Here is a 19280-nt window from a genome sequence, read left to right on the forward strand (position 1 = left end):
CGGACCACTCAGCCCACCACACTGCGCTCGGTGAGGGCAAGGCGAGGGCGTGGGCGCCGTCCTCGCTCAGAACACCGTGGCCCTGGTGCCCTGGAGGAGAGCGTAGGGAGTCCACTTAGAACCACTGTCAGTGCTGACGGTGACCAGCCCCAGCTTTCTTGGGCGGTGTGAAAGGAAAACCTACCTAACACTTCTCACCACTTTGCTTCGCCAGTAATGGAATTTGCAAAATCAGTTACTTTTGCCCAGTTGTTCACCTTGTTTAAATCTTCTATTCAGAGAGGTAGATGACCTGAAGGTATTTTCCCTAGTAAGATGGACTTGCTCAAAATCTGATGTGTGCATGCTTGCTAAATTTTAAATGTTAATGTTTAGTTTAAAATTTTTATTTAAGAAGATTAAAGCCCTAATTTTATTTTCCTACTTTTTGATAACTAATTCATGCACCTTGGTGGAGCTCCTCACTAAACAACTGTGACCTCGCTCTCCTGTTCTCTGCTCAAACCACATGGCTTTGTGTTGGACGCGTGCGCGCAGACATGCACAGCAGGCTGGTGCATGGCCGGCCTGTGGCTCAGGGCGGTGTGTCTGTCTGGGGACCGTGACGGGAACCGCACTCGGGAGCTGCTGTGGCAGGAACAGTCTGCAAAGGCTGACCTGACTTGTCACGGGGCCCTCCGCATCTGTTACAAACAGCAAGTTCCTCTCTTGCTGCCTGCGCTTCCGAGGGGTCCTTCCAGGATCGAAGGGCAGGGCTGCCTAGCCCGTCACTGCATAAAGAGACAGGCAGTCGCTTTACTTTGCTTATAACTCAGAGATGTAAGTAATATTCCCATAATTAAAATGTCAATTTATACAATTTCAAAATACTTTTCTCTATTTAAATTATTTGGTCACAGGCATATCCCAGAAATAAGGCTGTGAGTATACCCCCCCCCCCCCCAGGACTCGCCTGGGTAAGGAAAGCACAAGACAGGGACATGCAGTAACTCCTCCCTCTTCATCCGCAGCCATGCTGCTGACTCCAGACCAGGGGTGGGCTTCCCCGCCGGGAGCCAGTTCTCCCAGTGCCAGTCCTCGGTCACCAGGCGTGGGACAGCACTGAACCTCTGTACAGGACCTCCTCTGTGAAACCAGTTTTGTCACAGCCTAATGGCTATAAACGAGTTGGGCTCCTTTGGCGTCTTGGCAAGATGACGTTACTGGAGGACCTGCTGTACTATTTACACTGTAATTGTTGAGTCCTTACCCATCCGGGTCTCTGGGTCTGGCTGAGTGCGGCCTGGATCCATGCCCAGTGTGGACAGTCAGCCGGTCTGCTAACGGCGGCCCGGTGCGGATGCGCCTTCCTCTGGCTGCGGGGAGGGGGGGGGGGGGCTGCCACAGAGGGTTTCCTGCTAAACAGTTTTCACTGCGGAGTTGGGGTCGGGGGGAGAAATGGTCTGATGGGAGTGCTGTCCCCACCCTGCATCGGAAAGCTGGCTCAGAAAAGTTCCGGTTCGTGGACCAGGCGCTATGATAAGCAGTCAATGACACTATGTTCTCAACTCGTTTAATAAGTGAAAGGGCAGTAAAAACAGTTTCCATTTTAACACACCTTGGAATGCTGGCCGTCCAGAGTTTAGAATAGCTGAGTTATGGAACTTGACTGAAAAGTTGGGAGTTTAAATTTTGAAAAGACCTAATTCTGTGGGACTATGGTAACTAATATATTATGAAAATTAAATATAGAAGTGTAAAGGCTCTAACAGGGTTACGGACAGCAATAGCTGGAGGGGTTGGGATAAATGCAACCAATCTGAAAATTACTCTCCCCTTATAAAAAAGTGTTAATACTTAACATAAATTAATTATACATTCATTATGGTGTTTTAAAACAGTCAAGCCTAAATAAACTCTTCATACATCAAAGATAAACATCCTAGAAACCTTACACACAAAGTTTTCATCTGACAGCTCTTGGCCTGGGCCAGTTGCAGGGGTGTTCTGCTTCTCAAGCTTAAAGTCTGAAAAATCATTTTATATAGAAAAATAAGACTAAATTTAAAACCTCACCAAACTAGGCATCTGACATAGAAAACCCAGAAAAGACAACACCAGGGTAGCTAAAGCCGGTGGTTCTCCAAGGTTGGCTTGCATCCAGGCAGCCAGGCGGCTTGTGCCCGAGCTCCGGGCCCCGCCCCCAGGGTGGGCGGGGCCTGGGCTGCACTTGGCGGGTTCCCAGGAGGCTGACGCTGCTGGTCCAGAAACTGCGTGAGGACCCCTGGCTAAGGAACTTGTAAAACCTGAGCGCTGTCTCCCTCAGTTTGGTGGCAGACAGTACTGGCTCTGTCAAAGGCAGGCATCCCGCAGGGGGGCGCCAGGAGGAACATCAGGGCTCAGTGCCATTGTCGGGAGTCCCGGGCCTGGTGGACAAGGAGAGCTTCCCCGCCAGCGTGCCGTGGACACTGAAGCCACGTACACTATATTTGAAATGTTTTATTTAATGCTGAAAAAACTTACCCTAGGGGACAAAGACAAAAAGAAAGGAAAAGGCACCGTAACTATGTCGTCCTTGGAAATGATGAGGGTCTTTTTCTTTCAAATAACTTCACTTTAATGTAACTTCAGGCCCAGCATTCTGGGAGGTAAACAGTCTCACTAACTGTGGGCCAGAGAGGCAGAGGGGTGGCTGCTGGCGGGGTGCTCTCGCGCCCGCTCTAGAGCAGGCTTCTGGACCTGAGAGCCCTGAACAGCCCGGAAGACAAACAGCTGACCCCAGTTCCAAGGGAAGACACTGCATAAGAGGGTCCCTGAAAAAACTCCTAAACAGGGCTGGGCAGGGCCCCATCTGAGTCTGGTTCATGACAGTGACCCAGAGAAGCAGCAAAAGGGCCTTGGGGCCTGGACCAGCCGTGTGAGCCACCCCATCTCCTCTGGCCCGTCTGCTGAGTGCCTGAGGCCGCCCAAAGGCAAGGTGCTCAGGCAGGCTAGCGTGGTCAGGGTTCCAGTGAAAAGGGGACTTGAACTGTGATGGAAATCCTAGATGCTAACGCCAGAACTCAGAACTCAGCCGTGAACTTCCTATCCTGCATGTGAAATGCACAGCACGTACAAAGAGCAGCTGCCCCCGGAAGAGACCCGAGTCCTGGCCCTCTGCACTCGTCCTCCTGCTGCCACGCCCCCCACAGCCAGGTTCCCACCCTAGGGGGTGGGGGCTCTGCTAGAGCACACGAGGTAAGGAGCCGTTCCTGCCCTGGGACCCGGTCACGGCTGCCCACCAGCCTCTTCCTCAAGCTCCAAGGAAAGCTCGCCCATCCTGTGGCCTCCCCGCCTCCCCACCCAGCCCCTCTAAAGTGCCACGTGTCAGGGCTGAGCGGGAACCTGTGTTGCAGGGGAAGGCGGGCCAGCACAAGCGGTGTAGCAGAGGGGGGGCTCCCATAGGAAACAATCCCACCTCCTCACATGCTCCAAACTGAACAAAGGAACGCAGATCATCTTAACGTGCTACTTCCAGGACTAATGTACATGTGTTTCTCCATGATCTCATCTAAGACTGTTACTATTGCTTCTTTCGGAGACCATGAAAAGAATTTATACCCTAAAAAAACAAAACTCAAGTTGCTTAGAAAAGAAGAGTGGGGTAAAGCGGTTCGTGTCCCCTCCCTCACCCGCAGTCATTTTGGCTCAGCGCGGTTTCAGCTTCACTCCAGCTGGGGGCTGGGCTTCAGGAGGCGTCCCTGGAAATCCAGCCGCTCTCCGTGAGGAAGTTTAGAATCCTTTTCTTCAGAACCTTGTCCAGGTAGCTGGGAAGGCGGCTCTTGGAGGGGATGCCCTGCCGCTTCTGGACATGGTCCCTGATGATGATGGTCTTGGCGGTCACGTAGCGCGCGGGGCTCAGGTTGAGCGAACTGCAGAGCGCCTTCTCGCGGTCGGACAGCAGCTCGAAGCCTGGCAGGTTCTCGATGGCGGCGAACTCGCCGTCCTTGGCGTCCTCCCGGCCGCGCTTGGCGCCCGGCGCGCTGCGGTTCTCCTTGCGCCTCTCGCGCTTGTGGCGCGCCGCCTCGTACTCCGCCGACTCCTCCAGCTTGGTGATGCCGTTGCGCCGGTAGCGCTGCAGCTCCCGGATCTTGGCGCGCAGCAGCTTCTCTTTATGCATGTTCTCAAACAGGTCATCGAACTCCTTGCAAGACATGAACTGGTAGAGCGGCCGCAGCTTCAGCCGCAGCTCCCGCTCCTCCTTGGTGACCTTGCGCTTGGTCGCCTTCTCGCGCTCCTTCTTGTCCTTGCCCAGGAAGGCCGGCACCAGGTTGTAGTCGCGCGCAATGTTCTTGCGCCGCTGCCTCTCCCTCAGCTTCCGCACGTACATGTCCACATGGGCACGCTTGAGCTCAATCTCCACGTCGTCATCGTCATAGTTGACCGAGAGCCCGCTGATGAGCGTCTCGGCGTCCTGGTCGTACTCGATCTCGTAGTCATCCCGCAGCGGCATGTAGCCCAACTGCTGCTGCTCAGCCACCGAGATGTCTAGGGGAGGCAAGGGGGTGGTGAGGCTGGGCGAGAGGGGGCCTCCACTGGGGCAGGTGTGGTCTGTCACCCGGTTGGGGATGGTGTCGGGGATGCAGGCCTTCCCCAGGTTGCCGTGGATGTACATGCTTACATAATGCTCCATCACTTCCTGGGGAGTCCGGGAAGCTCCAACGTGAGCAGCCATGTCTTCCTACAACAACAAATGTCAGGGTCATTTCCAAAGTCAGAGGGTCAGACTCGGAGTCCGCACAGATTTCCGTAACATTTCACAAAGGTTACCTGGACTACTTCCTATTGCCAGCAAGACCCCCTCCCAAAACCAAGTCAACCACACCGTCCCGGGCCAGGCTTATCGGCTGATGTCAGCACTAGAAGAGACCTTCAGGCATTCCGCACGTGACAAGGTGAAGACCCAGAGCCGTGCACACTTGCCTGGGGTCACAGTGTGAGCTGGTGGCGGAGCAGAGACAGATCTGGACTGATCTAGTTCCTGAAACAGGACCAGCAGGGCCCACCTGGGACTGGCATTGTGCCCCTTCTCTAACCCTGCATTTCTGTGGGGTGGGGGGAGCTGTTTGTGAGTGGAACAAGACACAGGTGAGCAGGGCCACAGGGCACCAGGTGCACCGCCTCCTCCCAACACAACCCCTTCGTTCCCAGACTGGAGAACAGACTTGTCCAGACTTCACAGCCCAGGGCCCCCGACGACAGGAGTGGCCCCACTCCACCACACTGTCTGCCTCGGGACAGAAAGGGCTGAGCCTCTGACTTTGATGCTTCCCTGGCTCAGAAGGGGCACACCGTCCTTTCTGAAGTGGCGGCACAGGTGAGGAAGCACACGCCTTTTAAAGGGAACAGGGGCCTCATTTATGACAGCCTCCACCCCAGGCAGCGCTCTGAAACTCGGCCCTCTCCTGCAAAAAGGTAACCATGAACACCAGAGTTATTAATGGGAGGAAATTGTACAACTCCTTCAATCTTTTCCTTCTGCCAAGAGCCCTCTTCCTTAAACTCAACCACTAAAGCCACTTGAGAAAGCAGCTGCCCAAAATGCGCACTCATCCCCCGGCAAGCACTCAGCGCCCGCCCACAGCCTCCACGCCCCTTCCTCTTCTCCTGAGACAAAGCTGCCTTCCGCCCAGCAACGCTCACACCTGCAAGATCGAGGTGGTCTCTGCACCGCCACGGGCCAAGCTGGAACCCCAGAAACCAGCGAGGCCACGTGGCTGGGCTGACAACAGTGGGCTTGGGGAGGTCCGTGCTGGTGGTGCAGTGAAAAGACCCTATACCCGAGGCTCCTGTCAGGCACCCCTACCCCTACAGGCGCTCTTCCCACGGGCACTGGGGTGCTGGGGGCAGAGCCTAAGGCACAGGAACAGAGGCGGCCACCCTGGGACCTACCACAAGAAAAGGGAAGGTCAGAGCTAAAATTAGATTCTGGTCTTATGGGGATGAAATGTTCACAGGCTTCTTTAAGAGGTCACTATGAGCCACAAATCTATTCATTATATTTTCCCAGGAAGCATCTGGTCAGAAAACAAACTCCAGCACCTACTGCCACTCTGTGTGACCCAGGTAGCCACCTGCCGTTGCTGAACACCCAGTGCTGGGGGGTGCCACAGGGTGGCCAGGCCTAACCCACCAGCTTCTCCAGTGCTGCAGCAGCTAGATTCAGTTACCGGGGAGCTCCAGGCAAGGGAGCTGGTGCCGTTAGCGGCTTCACGGTCAGGAAGCCAAGCCCCGCGAGAGGACCCGCAGGGGCACACCAGCCACTCAGAGCATCATGGTGGATAAAACTTAAATCCAGGAAGAAAAGAAGGATTCTAAGTAATAAAATATATGACCACACCAAGATGATTTATTGGAACTTTTTATTTATGTCCACCACTACCACACTCGGGGGACAGAGAGCAGAAAATGGAAGCAGCAAGGAGCCTCTGGCAGGGGCAGGGGCTGCACTGTGCATGGCCGACACCTCCGCCCCCCCCCCCCCCCCCCCCCCCCCCCGCCAAGCGTCCTGCCGCTCCACACCAGTTCACTTTCCTGGGCTGGGCAAGCCGGTCAGCTGTGGACACTGAGCCAACACCTCGCGCCGTCCAGGTCCACTCTACAACAAAGGGGACTCTGTCCTCAGTGTTTACGAAGCTACAAATCTGAGGGGCGAGGGCCTTGTCACCAGGAGCCCAGGAACACCCATCATCTGCCTCAGCCGCTGCCTAAGGACAGCTGAAAGGCCTCACTAGGAGCCAGGGCCATCAGCTACTCGTGAAGGACAACTGTCCCTCAGGGGCCACCGTGTCACTTTAATCAGAAAGGCCCAGGAAAACAAGCAAGACCCTAATTGTCAAGACCTGTGAAAATGGAGAGTGAGAGCAAAATGGAACAATGTCAGTAAGAATGACAACACAGCTCTGATTCTTACAAGAATCCACAGAAGACAGACAGGTTCAATGAAGAGAAATTATAGTAAGGGAGGTATTTTAAAAGATGATTACATGTACTGATGGTCACACAACTCACTCACCCCGCCAGGGAGAGAAGTGTCCTGTCACCGCATCACAGCGCCACAGGTGACAGCAGCACTCTGGCCGCGAGGGCAGTTCTTTCCCTCACAGGTTCCACCACGTTTCTGCCTGATCTGGATGGATGGGTGAATGAGTGGATGGTGGACGGAGGGAGGGATGAACGGACGATGGATGGAGCTGGATGGACGGACGATGGATGGACGGATGGGTGGATGGATGGATGATGGATGGATGGACAGATGGGTGGATGGATAGATGGTGGATGGATGGATAGATGGATGGATAGTGGATGAACGAATGGACGATGGATGGGTGGATGGGTGGGTGGATGGATGATGGATGGATGGACAATGGATGGATGATGGATGGACAGATGGTGGATGGATGGATGATGGATGGATGGATAGATGGATGGATGGATGGATGGATAGACGGATGATGGACGGGTGGATGATGCATGGATGGACGCATGGATGGAAAGTGGATGGACAGATGGTGGATGGATGGGTGGGTGGATGAATGGGTGGGTGGATGGATGATGGATGGATGGATGGTGGATGAATGGATGGATGGATGGATGGGTGGATGGATAGTGGATGAATGAATGGACGATGGATAGATGGATGGATGGATGGATAGACGGATGGATGGATGAATGGATGATGGATGGATAGATGGATGGTGGATGGGTGGATGATGGATGGATGGATGGATGGACGCATGGATGGATGGTGGATGGACGGATGGTGGATGGATGGGTGGATGGATGGGTGGATGAATGGATAGATGGATAGATGGATGATGAATGGGTGGATGGGTGGATGATGGATGGTGGATGGACAGATGGTGGATGGATGGATGGATGGGTGGATGGATGGATGGGTGGATGGATGGGTGGGTGGATGGGTGGGTGGGTGGATGGGTGGGTGGATGGATGGGTGGGTGGATGGATGGATGGGTAGATGGATGGAGAGACAGAAGCAGCAGACGTGTATTTGGGAGAATGAGATGTAGAGAGAAAGTTCAACTCAAGTACGAGTATAACAGAGAGCACAACTGTCCACTGAACTGAGTTTCGACACTGCAGCCTACAGGAGCAGGAGACCAAGTGTGTTTTTTCTCCATGCTCTCTATTAAAAATAAAGAGAGACAGGTGCTGCTTCTTTAAAGTCCTTTGAAAACAGGGCGACAGTATCTCTAGAGAGTGAGCTTCCTAGGGAGTGAGGACCACACCGGTCTTCCAGCTGCTCTGGCCTCTTCACGCCTTCTTGTGGCTCCCGCGTGCTGGCCTCCAGCACCCGAGCAGGGAAAGTCCGGAGAAACTGTCGTCACCACGGGTTGGCCGGCTCCCACCCATCAGCCTCACTCAGGCTTCTATCGACGCTCCGGCCAGGGTCACCCCACCATTCTGCCCTGGGGGTCTCCACACACACTCAATGGGGCCTAGCTATCCAAGGCTCCCATCAGCAAACACACTGCCTCTCACTGGGCTGGCCAGGATCAAGGGTGAAATTTAAAAATATGTATATAAGGATGACGTAGATTTTCCTGCAAGCTAAACTCTGCCATTTAAAGGACAGTCCTTCACCCCAGGATTACGTCCACTCTGGGGCGCATTAAGATCATATTTCCTTTTGAGAAATGATGACCGATAGGTAGCTGACTGGAGCTTTAAACATTTCTTTAATGTCAGCCCCGGCCAGCTGGCTCAGTGGTAGAGCGTCAGCCCAACGTATGGAAGTCCCAGGTTCAGTTCCTGACCAGAGCACACAGAAGAAGAGCCCATCTGCTTCTTCCCCCTCCCCCCTCTTCTAGCTCTCTCTTCCCCTCCTGCAGCCAAGGCTCCATTGGAGCAATGTTGGCCCTGGGCACTGAGAACGGCTCCATGGCCTCCACCTCAGGTGCTAGAATGGCTCCGGTTGCAACAGAGCAACACTCCAGATGGGCAGAGCATTGCCTCATGGTGGGCGTGCCGGGTGGATTCTGGTCAGGCATATGCAGGAGTCTGTTTCTCTGCCTCCTCACTTCTAACTTCAGAAAAATATAAAAAAGAAAAAATGAAAAAAAAACCCATTTCTTTAATGCCCTTCAAGTTGGTAATTCTACATCCTCTTTCAAAATGAACTGTCTACAAAATATGAAGGCACACAGTACTCATCCATCATACTGGCCAGACACCTCCCTGTGCTCTCCAGGGCCTTTCAGACCGCCCCTGCCCATCCCCGATGGAAAGCCTCTTTCTCCAAGTGCAGAGGATCATTTCCTGAGTAACTGGATCCATTACTTCTTTGACCTCCCTGAGTCTCAGTGACACACGACTGCTTCACAGCACGGCGAGGAGGATCATGAGGGCACCCAGCTAGACTACTGCTTTCCCTCAGTGCTGGCCACTGTTACTTCCAGGAAGCAGTGAGCTTCATGCCCACAGCCTGTGTTCATCCTTCAGAACACAAGTCACCTCCTCCAGGAAGCCATCAATGATCCCCAGAGCTGGATTCGATTCCAGCTCAATTACTTACTAGCCGTTCCTTAGCCTCTCAGAGGGCTCCGTCAAGGTGGAAGAAAGACCGTGTCGCTGTAACAGTTAACGTGAGCATGCAGCACAAAGCAATCCCACGTGCAGTGTGAGCAGTAACACACAGTTTACAGAGGAGGAGAATAAACTGAGGTGAAGCTGCTCCCAAGGGCAGCAGGCCAGTCCACACTGAGCCTGTCTGAACAGCATGCATCTCCCTGCAGACACCACCGACCCTGTCCCCACACTGCCTCGTGCTGCAGCGCCCTGCACGCACCAGTCTCGGTGCCGGACACTTGACACCTGCAGGGCGCTGCCTACCAGGGGCCCTCTGTCCAGACAAGCACGTCCCAACGAGCCACCACGCCTCTCCCTGCACTGCAGCTCAGCCCCAGGCTCCGGGACCTGGGTGAGGGCGTGTGGCACCTGCTTCTGGCTGCAGAGAACTCCGTTCTGTCTCTGAGTACAAAGCAGCACCTTGAGCAAACGGACTAGCCTGAGCTTCCGGGCACGCTCGAAGCGCCACTGCACTCGTCCTCTCACATCCCTTCTCCCCTGCGGGTCCCAACGGGGAAGCACAGGCAGTGGCCTTGGGGTGGCTTTATTCCACAGGGGCTGCGGGGCTTCAAAGGGGCAGAGGCAGCTGGAGGACCCTCCCGCATGAAGCGGAGGCTCCTGGGCAGCGGCTCTGAGGGCAACGAGACCCCCGACAGCGAGGGGCATGGGCATTGTGGTGGCAGGAGGGGCAGAGGCCAGCACAGAGCCGGCAGAGGCTGTCTCTGACGGAGGGACGTGGCGCGACCTAAAGGATGGGCAGGCACTGTCCCAGCCCAAAGGGAAGACGGAGACAGAGCCATGGGGTCCACTGTCTCTGGAGCCCGGGCAGGGGCGTTCCTGGACTGACCCCTCACCCCTGGGCTCACGTCCAGAGCCGCGGGCATGTCTGCTGACAGGACGTGCTGAGGTGCGCCTCTTTCACAAGCTGCGCGATGCAGGCCCGCGGGGCTCCCTCTCATCTGACCTGGCGCTGGCCTTGCCACCTTGCAGGCTGGCTGTGTGGAGCTAGTGAGAACATGTGAGCAGGAGACCCAGGAGGGGCCTCCTAGGAGACGGTGCTGGGACAGGCCCCACATGGCCCTCAGTCAATCCTACGCCTGTCTCCTTTCCCTACTGACTGAACACAGGCTCCACACGCAACTCCCTGCCCTCTGCTCCGTCTGCACTGCTGTCACGTCCCGCGACACCACCACCTGTGGGTACCCACTCAGTCACTGGTCTGCAAGAGCACCCAGACAGGCTCCCCTGCGAGAGCACCCACGGGGCCAGGCCCCCCCCATGAGAGCATCCACGGGGCCACCCCGCGAGAGCACCCACGGGCTCCCCCCCCACGAGAGCACCCACGGGGCCAGGCCCCCCCCACGAGAGCACCCACGGGGCCAGGCCCCCCCTGCGATAGCACCCACAGGCTCCCCCCTACGAGAGTACCCACGGGGCCAGGCCCCCCCCCTGCGATAGCACCCATGGGGTCCCCCTACGAGAGCACCCACGGGGCCAGGCCCCCCCTGCAATAGCACCCATGGGGTCCCCCTACGAGAGCACCCACGGGGCCAGGCCCCCCCTGCGATAGCACCCACAGGCTCCCCCCTACGAGAGTACCCACGGGGCCAGGCCCCCCCCCCTGCGATAGCACCCATGGGGTCCCCCTACGAGAGCACCCACGGGGCCAGGCCCCCCCTGCAATAGCACCCATGGGGTCCCCCTACGAGAGCACCCACGGGGCCAGGCCCCCCCTGCAATAGCACCCACAGGCTCCCCCTACGAGAGCACCCACGGGGCCAGGCCCCCCCTTCGATAGCACCCATGGGGTCCCCCTACGAGAGCACCCACGGGGCCAGGCCCCCCCACGAGAGCACCCACGGGGCCAGGCCCCCCCTGCAATAGCACCCACAGGCTCCCCCTACGAGAGCACCCACGGGGCCAGGCCCCCCCTGCGATAGCACCCATGGGGTCCCCCTACGAGAGCACCCACGGGGCCAGGCCCCCCCTGCGATAGCACCCACAGGCTCCCCCTATGAGAGCACCCACGGGCTCCCGCTACGAGAGCACCCACAGGGCCAGGCCCCCCACTGCGAGAGCACCCACGGGGCCAGGCCCCCCCTGCGATAGCACCCATGGGCTCCCCCTACGAGAGCACCCACAGGGCCAGGCCCCTCCTGCGATAGCACCCACAGGCTCCCCCTATGAGAGCACCCACGGGGCCAGGCCCCCCCTGCGATAGCACCCACAGGCTCCCCCTATGAGAGCACCCACGGGCTCCCGCTACGAGAGCACCCACGGGGCCAGGCCCCTCACTGCGAGAGCACCCACGGGGCCAGGCCCCTCACTGCGAGAGCACCCACGGGGCCAGGCCCCTCACTGCGAGAGCACCCACGGGGCCAGGCCCCCCCTGCGATAGCACCCATGGGCTCCCCCTACGAGAGCACCCACGGGGCCAGCCCCCCCCAACGAGAGCACCCACGGGCTCCCCCGCGAGAGCACCCACGGGGCCAGGGGAGGGGGGAGAGGGGGAGGGGAGGGGAGGGGAGGGGAAGGGAGGGGAGGGGAGGGGAGGGGAGTGAGGGTTCAGTGGGGACAGAGTTCAGTCTGGGAAGAGGGAAAAGGCCTGGAGAGGACAGTGGTGACGGCTGCACAACAATGTGAATGCACTTGATGCCACTGAGCTGTGTGTGCACTTAACAATGGTCATGACGGTATAGATTCTATGTCTTACTATTTTACCACAATAGAAATAAACTTTTAAAAGTAAAAAAGAACAACTTTAAAGTGGTAGGCTTTAGTCCACATCAGTGGTTCTTAAGGTGGGATCCTAAGCCAGCAGTATCAACACCACCTAAGACTTGTTCGGAATGCACGTTCCCAGCCCCACCCAGACCTGCTACCCAGAGGACAGGCCCGGGGAGCTGTGAGCCCTGCTGAAGAGCAAGGCACTGCTCTGCCCAGCCCTCTTCACGGGGGCTGCTTTCTCCCCCTCCCCACCCTTAATAGCAACTCCCAACCCCACTGTCAAAACACTCCCTGGAGGGGCTTCCCCAGTCCCGCAGAAGGGACTCCTGCCTCAGCGACAGGTGGCTGTTCTCAGGGTTCCTAAATGCGGTTCCATGGCCCCACCTTGTTGGAATTCCCTGGGAACCTTTCCACAACCACCACTTCCAGACCTGCTCCACAGATGTGCCAGTGCAGGAGGTCTGGGGGAGTCCCTGAGAACCCCGAATCCTCAGATGATTCTATTACACAACTGGTGAGCCAATGACAGAGAAGGTTCTAGGCACAGAGTCATTCTCTCACTGCCCACCGCTGCTCCCTCACTGGTAAGTGAGGGCCTAGGAGGTCGTGTGGCCAGGACTGTGAGTCAACATGAACGGCCCAGCTCAGAGTGGGGTGCTAGCTCGCACCCAGGGACAGCTCCGACTGAATCAGCTTCAAAACCCCATCACACCCTGGTGGCCCGGAGCTCAAGGGTTTTCAAAATGTGACCCCACACACCCTGACCTGCCTATCCCCAACCTGAAGCCTCTGCTTCAGGCCCCCTGGCTTTTGCCTGGCTCCTTAGCACACCACACGCCTGGGACGTAGAAAGCCCTTGTCCAACCACCCTTCCACCTGGAAGGCCTCCTCCTCCCCTTTGCACCAAGCGAGACCCCGAGTCCATGTAAGCAGACAGCAAGGGGACATGGCTGTCTCACTTCTCCCGTTCCCACCACAAAGCCCAGGCTGGGGGTGGCCCCTGCCTCCAGCACAGGCGCTGACATGGAATGGGCCCTCAGGGAGTGCTGCAGGACTGACAGCGAGTACGGGCCCCACGCAGGGCCTACCCACACGCCTGCCATCACCCGGCCTTCTACAAGAGGGGAAGGCGCACTCCTGACACCCTGCGTGTCTCCACCAGTCAGCCTGAACACGCACACACAGGCACAAGGCCCGGCCCGGTCTACCGTCTACCGAGAACTTCACAGACATTTTGTTTCATTTTCTACCATTTTGAAATTATGCTGCAATCTCACAAAACACCACTTCTGAGTAATTTTGTATGATTTTCATACAAACAAGGACTTTCTCCTATGTAACCACATTATCACCATCAAATTTGTGAAATTTAAAAGATGCTGCCTGAGCAGGCGGTGGTGCGGTGGACAGAGTGGACCTGGGACTTGCCAACAACTCAAGACCCCGAGGTCCCCAGCAGGAGCGTGGGGTCATAGACAAGACCCCATGTCGCTGGCTTGAGCCCAAAGGTCATCTGGCTTGAAGCCCTAGGTGGCTAACTTGAGCAAGGGGTCACTAGCTCAGCTACCGCTCCCACCCCCACCCCCACCCCCGTCAAGGCACATATGAGAAGCAATCAATGAACAACTAAAGTGTGGCAACTATGAGTCTCTCTCCCCTCTTGTCTGTCTGTCTCTCTTGCTAAAATAATAAAAATAAAAGTTGCATTATCACTATGCAAACCTCTGCTCCCACTGAAGTTTTGCCAATCTCCCTAACAACATCCTTCATTGACCAAGGACCCAACTCAGGATCCTGTATTGTGTATAGTTCCACCCTGTTTCTCAGTCTTTGATTTTCCTCACCTGCAGGGCTCTGACATTAAATTGTGGACACACACACACACACACACACACACACGTCCTCTTTACCCACTCGGCCTGTGACAACCTGCACTGGCCATCCTCCCAACCACCGCACCTTCCTCACTCCACTCCAAGGCTGACGTCCCAGCTGGGAGGCCTCCCTCACCTCCTGGGCTCCGCCCCCCTCACGGAGGCCCTGCTCATCCCAGTACTCTACTCAACACAGGGCTTCTCCCAGCTCCCAGTGTCATGTGGACGCCCCGGGTGGGCACCCCCCCCCCCCGTCAGGCCAGTGCAGCTACAGAGAACCCACATGCTTTTAAAATTCAAAATCTAGTTTCAAAGCTAGCCTGACCCTCACCCACCCCCAAAGTCCATCTGATCACGACCTGCAGAGGAACTCTGGCCTTCTTCAAACTGCTCAAATGTCTGACAACCAATCAAGAAGTCTACAGCTCACCTACTACAGGCCGGAACTGTCGTAAAATAGTTCATGTTGGCATGTAGGTCTGCGTACGCGTTCCAGCAGGACCTGCACCTCTGGAATCTGCACGGCACCCAGCACAAAAGAACTGCCTCAAGGTTCTCAAAACCCCTGGTCACGTGACTGTGGGTCCCTGGTCTCGTATTCACAAGCACCTCTCCCCGCCTGTCCCCTCTGCCGCTTGTCATCAAATGCATGCACCCCGAGTGTCAGAGCCTGGCCACACGGCTCGTCCCCAAACCCTCCGGGCCTGTTAACATCCTTCAGCCACACCTGTTCCTGGAACAAAGTGTGGGTAGATGAGACCTTGGGGTATCCTGAAATAACCCACCGCCACGAACTCCACACAACACAGGACAACCCCAAGGTCACAGGTCACCCGCCAGCTGAGAACCAGAACGCAGTCTTGCCTTCCTCTGTGTCACCGTCCCCAATATGCACAAGGCCTTGCTGCTTACTCCCCACCTGGTCCATGAAGCCGGCTCCCACACACAGCAGGCCCCCGACCCATCCCACACAGCGAGTGCCCGAGGGGGAACCAGGTCCAGACTCCACTCATCAAAAAGCCCTTCCAAGCTAGCCATGCCTTCAGCTGCACTCAGAAGCTCCCACGCCAAGTCCGACCCACATTATCTAATGCTCTTACACTGAGAGGTCAGAGCCCAGACGTCGAAATCGACAGGCCTGAATCTAAACCTTGGCTTTAGCACGGGAAAAGCCGGGCCTCCTGGACTTCAGCTGTACATGAAGGAGTCCCTCCACAGCTGCTGGGCAGAGCACGGACATGTGTGTGCAGGAGCCTGGCCCAGAACCGGCAGGTGCTGAACACAGCACCCGTGGACCGTTTCATCCGCACAGCTGCAGCTCTGCTCAGAAAGGAACCACACATCTGAGCTGCATGTGACGAGGCGAGGGTCAAGTGGGCAGCCCCATAGCGCACAGCAGACACCGGAGCCCGCTGCGCTGTGTGGCCTGTCCAGGCAAGGTTAGCACGCAGAGCTGCAGCCTCCCCTGGAACAGCCCGGAAGAAGGCCCCGGGGCCACAGGCCCAGGCACCCCCTCCTCCAGCTCCGCCTCTCCTGACAGCTGACACGCTCTGAATGAGAACCTGCACTTTCAGCGGCCCTCCAGGGGACTCATGTGCACATTAAAGTTTGAAAGGTACTGCTTTAAACAAAGCTCCCTTCCAGCCCCATGCTTCCTCCAAAACGGTATCAATGTTTTAGTCCCTCGGCTTGTTTTTCTCTATTTCTCACAGTGCTGCAGGGAAGGTAGTGTAGACAGTGCAGCTAGGAGCACAGCCTCTGAAGTAAAATACCGAGTTCAAACCTGCTGCACAGGCTGCTGGGAACACAAGAGGCATGCATAGCACCCAGGGAGGGCCCGGCACCCAGCTCAGCAAGGCCCGGGCACCCAGCTCAGCCACCGGCACTCAGCTCAGCGAGGCCCCAGCACCCAGCGAGGCCCCGGCACCCAGCGAGGCCAGGGCGCCCAGCGAGGCCTAGCACCCAGCTCAGCGAGGCCTGGGCACCCAGCAAGGCCCGGGCACCCAGCTCAGCCACCGGCAGGCACTCAGCTCAGTGAGGCCCCAGCACCCAGCGAGGCACCTGGCACCCAGCGAGGCCCGTGCGCCCAGCGAAGCCGGGGCAGCCAGCTCAGTGAGGCCGGGGCACCCAGCAAGGCCTCGGGCACCCAGTGAGGCCTGGGCAGCCAGCTCACTGAGGCCTCAGTACCCAGCGAGGCCCCGGCACCCAGTGAGGCCCTCCGGTGCCCAGCGAGGCCTCAGCACTCAGCGAGGCCCCCCGCACTCAGCGAAGGCCCCGGCCACGTCAGCTCTTCTAGGTGCTACTGCAGATATGTCCTATAAGGGTGGTGTGGGAAAGGGATGTCTCTGAGGCACTGACATGTAACAAGAAAGACCAGTCAAAAACTGTAATTTGGCAAAGAGACCTCTAAGCAAAAGAAATAAAAAACGATCCCGGGGGCAGCAGCTGAGACCCCAGACTGCAGCAGCTACTGGAAGGCCCAGCAGGCTGTGAAGTGGAAGTGGGTCTGGGAGCCACTAACGGGATGTGATGTGACATGTCTTCTAAGACCACCCTGATTATGGTGTGTGAAACAGGCCACAGGGCTCCTGGCTGAAGCAGGAGGACCAAACGAGAGGCTCCAGATGTGGCCAGGGCAGGAGAGAAACAGTCTGGACTGAGGCTGTGAGAAGCAGTGTGATTCCGGAACAATTTTTTTTTTTTTCCAGCAAGTGAGAGAGAGAGACAGGGACAGACAAGAAGGGAGAGAGATGAGAAGTATCAACTCATAGTTGCAGCACTTTAGTTGTTCATTGATTGCTTTCTCATATGTGCCTTGACTGGGGGCTCCAACCGAGCCAGTGACCCCTTGCTCAAGCCAGTGACCCTGGGCTCAAGCTAGCAACCTTGGGCTCAAGCCAGCAACCAGGGGGTCATGGCTATGATCCCACGCTCAAGCTGGCAACCCCAAGCTCAAGCTGGTGAGCCAGCACTCAAGCCAGCGACCTCAGGGTTTCGAACCTGGGTCCTTAGCATTGCAGGCTGACGCTCTACCCAATGTGCCACCGCCTGGTCAGGCCCAGAACAATTTTGAAGACAGGGCTGCTGCTGAGCTGGACCTGGAAGGAGGAGCTGAGATTCATCCAGCGTGCCCAGGAGCTAAGCAGATACGGACAAGGGGTAGTAGTCTGACAGTCTCACAATGTCGTATGTGCTTAATACACACCAGCGAACAGCATTTCAGGACAAGGTGACGGCAGTTTCTGGAGAGTGGTGATCTCAATGCTGGTGCTTAGGTGAGAATGTGCAGAGCCCTGTCTAAGGAGTTGAGAGAGAAGTAAATAATCCAGGGTGTAGAATGAGTACTGGCCCCTGAAGACTGGCTCAGTTTACGGAAAGAACAGCAAAAGGAAATAGAAGCAGGATTGGTTTGGGGACAAAGGGAGCCTTCTACAGGAAGCCCGCAGGAGGGGAGAAATTCTGGAGAAGGGGCGAGAACGAGTACTGGTTCAGGAAAGAAGGGGCCCACCATGTGGAAGGGTCTGGAAAGATTCCGGGGATGGGGTGTCTCTCCTCCCTACTCCTCATGATGTCGGGAGGCAGCCACTTACCCTTTGCGATTCTTGGCCGGAACACAACCAGAGATTTTCCTTTTCTTTTTTTTTTTTTTTTTTTAATTATTTTTGGATTTTTACTTTCTCATACAGGCAAAAGCTTCCTCTTCCAGAGCGGAGAGCGCTCCTCAGAGACCGTCTAGGGAAGAGCACGCACTTCCCTCTCAAGGAGTGCAGCACACCCGCCCGCTGGCACGAAGGAATCCAGGCCAGCTCGCACCTTCTCCCGTGGGATAAAAGCCCCTACGGAAACCTTCTCATAGAGAGCGATGCCCGGGACAAACGCCTCCTAGCCAGGCTCCTTTGTGCAGTTCCTACTGCCCACTCCGCAAACCCCGTCCCGGGTGTTGTGAGTTCCCAGGATAGACACGGCCCTGGCCAGGGACACGGGCGCGCGCACACACGTGCACAGACAGCAGCACCAAGCAGGTGGGGCCGCCGGTGCAAACTCGGTGCCACCGGACTGTGACAACCCGGGGCGTGTGCGAAGCTTGTCTGGCCTTCACCTCGCCAGGGCTCCAAACGAAACCAACTCCTTCCTCGGTGCTCCTCCTGACCTGCCTCTGTCCGCCCGTTCCCACTCAAGTAGGGAGCCGGGTCTTACCCACAGTGCGCACGCAACACCTACGAAGTATTTCCTAAAGGTCAGGAAAATGGCTCGGTTGCCAGAAAGCCCCGGTCCAAACCCCTGCTTTGCTGCTTCCTGGCTGTGTGACCTTGGGCAGGTTGCTTAACCTCTCTGCGCTCCGGCTTCCCGTGCGCACTGTGCCCGCCTCGCTGGTGGCCCAGGGCGCTGTGCATCGAACGAGCAGGTGCGCGTCGCGTCAGGAGCGACCGAGGAGGGGACGAGCCCCAGCGCCTCCCGCCCGGGGTCCGCGCAGGGCCCGCCGCTCACCCAGTTTCCGAAGCCAAACTGCTCGATGGCATCCAGCAGCAGCTGCTCCTCGCGGCTGGTCCAGCCGCCCTCGGCCTCGGGCCCCCAGAGCGTGAAGCGCCCGCCGTCCACCAGCTGGTAGCCGTGGTAGCGGCGGTGGTGGCCGATCTCGGCGCCGGCCGAGAAGCACTCGGGGCACAGCTCGATGTCCTGGCACTCGGTGCAGCGGAAGCGCAGTGGGCTCACCTCGGCCAGGCAGTACACGCAGTACTTCTTACCGAGCTCCGCCATCTTCCCCCGCCCGCCGCCCGCGCCCGCCGCCGCCGCCGCTGCTGCTGCGCCCGCCGCCGCCCTCGGCGCAGCCCGGGCCGCTGCCGTGCTCCAGCAACCGCCGCTCGCCGCTGCCGCGCCGCCCCGCCCAGGCGCCGCCGAAGCCGGCCAGCCGGGCCGCGTCCCGCCTCAGCACGCAGGCGCCCTCGGGCCCGGCCCGGCCGCCACCGCCACCGCCGTCGCCCCGCCGCATCGCGCAGGCGCCCCGCTCGCGCCACCGCGCGGAGGCCCGGCTCGCCGCTCTGCGCCTGCGCGTTCCTCGCGCCGGCCGCCCGC

The 19280-nt window shown here is 57.6% G+C and overlaps 1 protein-coding gene across 1 annotated transcript; it reads right to left on the bottom strand.

The window, feature by feature from the left end:
* Positions 1–249: 249 nt before the first annotated feature.
* On the bottom strand, positions 250–19221 carry TADA2B (transcriptional adaptor 2B). Its single transcript, XM_066387630.1, has 2 exons — positions 18696–19221; positions 250–4699 (listed from the first exon to the last, which is right to left on the bottom strand). Exons 1-2 carry the CDS (start codon positions 18963–18965, stop codon positions 3707–3709), a joined length of 1263 nt encoding a protein of 420 aa, XP_066243727.1. The 5' UTR covers positions 18966–19221; the 3' UTR covers positions 250–3706.
* Positions 19222–19280: the final 59 nt, after the last annotated feature.

Source organism: Saccopteryx leptura, chromosome 5 (assembly GCF_036850995.1).
Source record: "Saccopteryx leptura isolate mSacLep1 chromosome 5, mSacLep1_pri_phased_curated, whole genome shotgun sequence".
In the NCBI taxonomy this organism is placed as follows: domain Eukaryota; kingdom Metazoa; phylum Chordata; class Mammalia; order Chiroptera; family Emballonuridae; genus Saccopteryx; species Saccopteryx leptura.

Excerpts from the sequence above, each read along its gene's own strand:
- TADA2B (XM_066387630.1), bottom strand. The coding sequence starts at position 18,965 with ATGGCGGAGCTCGGTAAGAAGTACTGCGTGTACTGCCTGGCCGAGGTG. Across the intron at positions 4,700-18,695 it reads AGTTTGGCTTCGGAAACTGG|GAAGACATGGCTGCTCACGT; the intron begins GTGAGCGGCGGG and ends TTGTTGTTGTAG.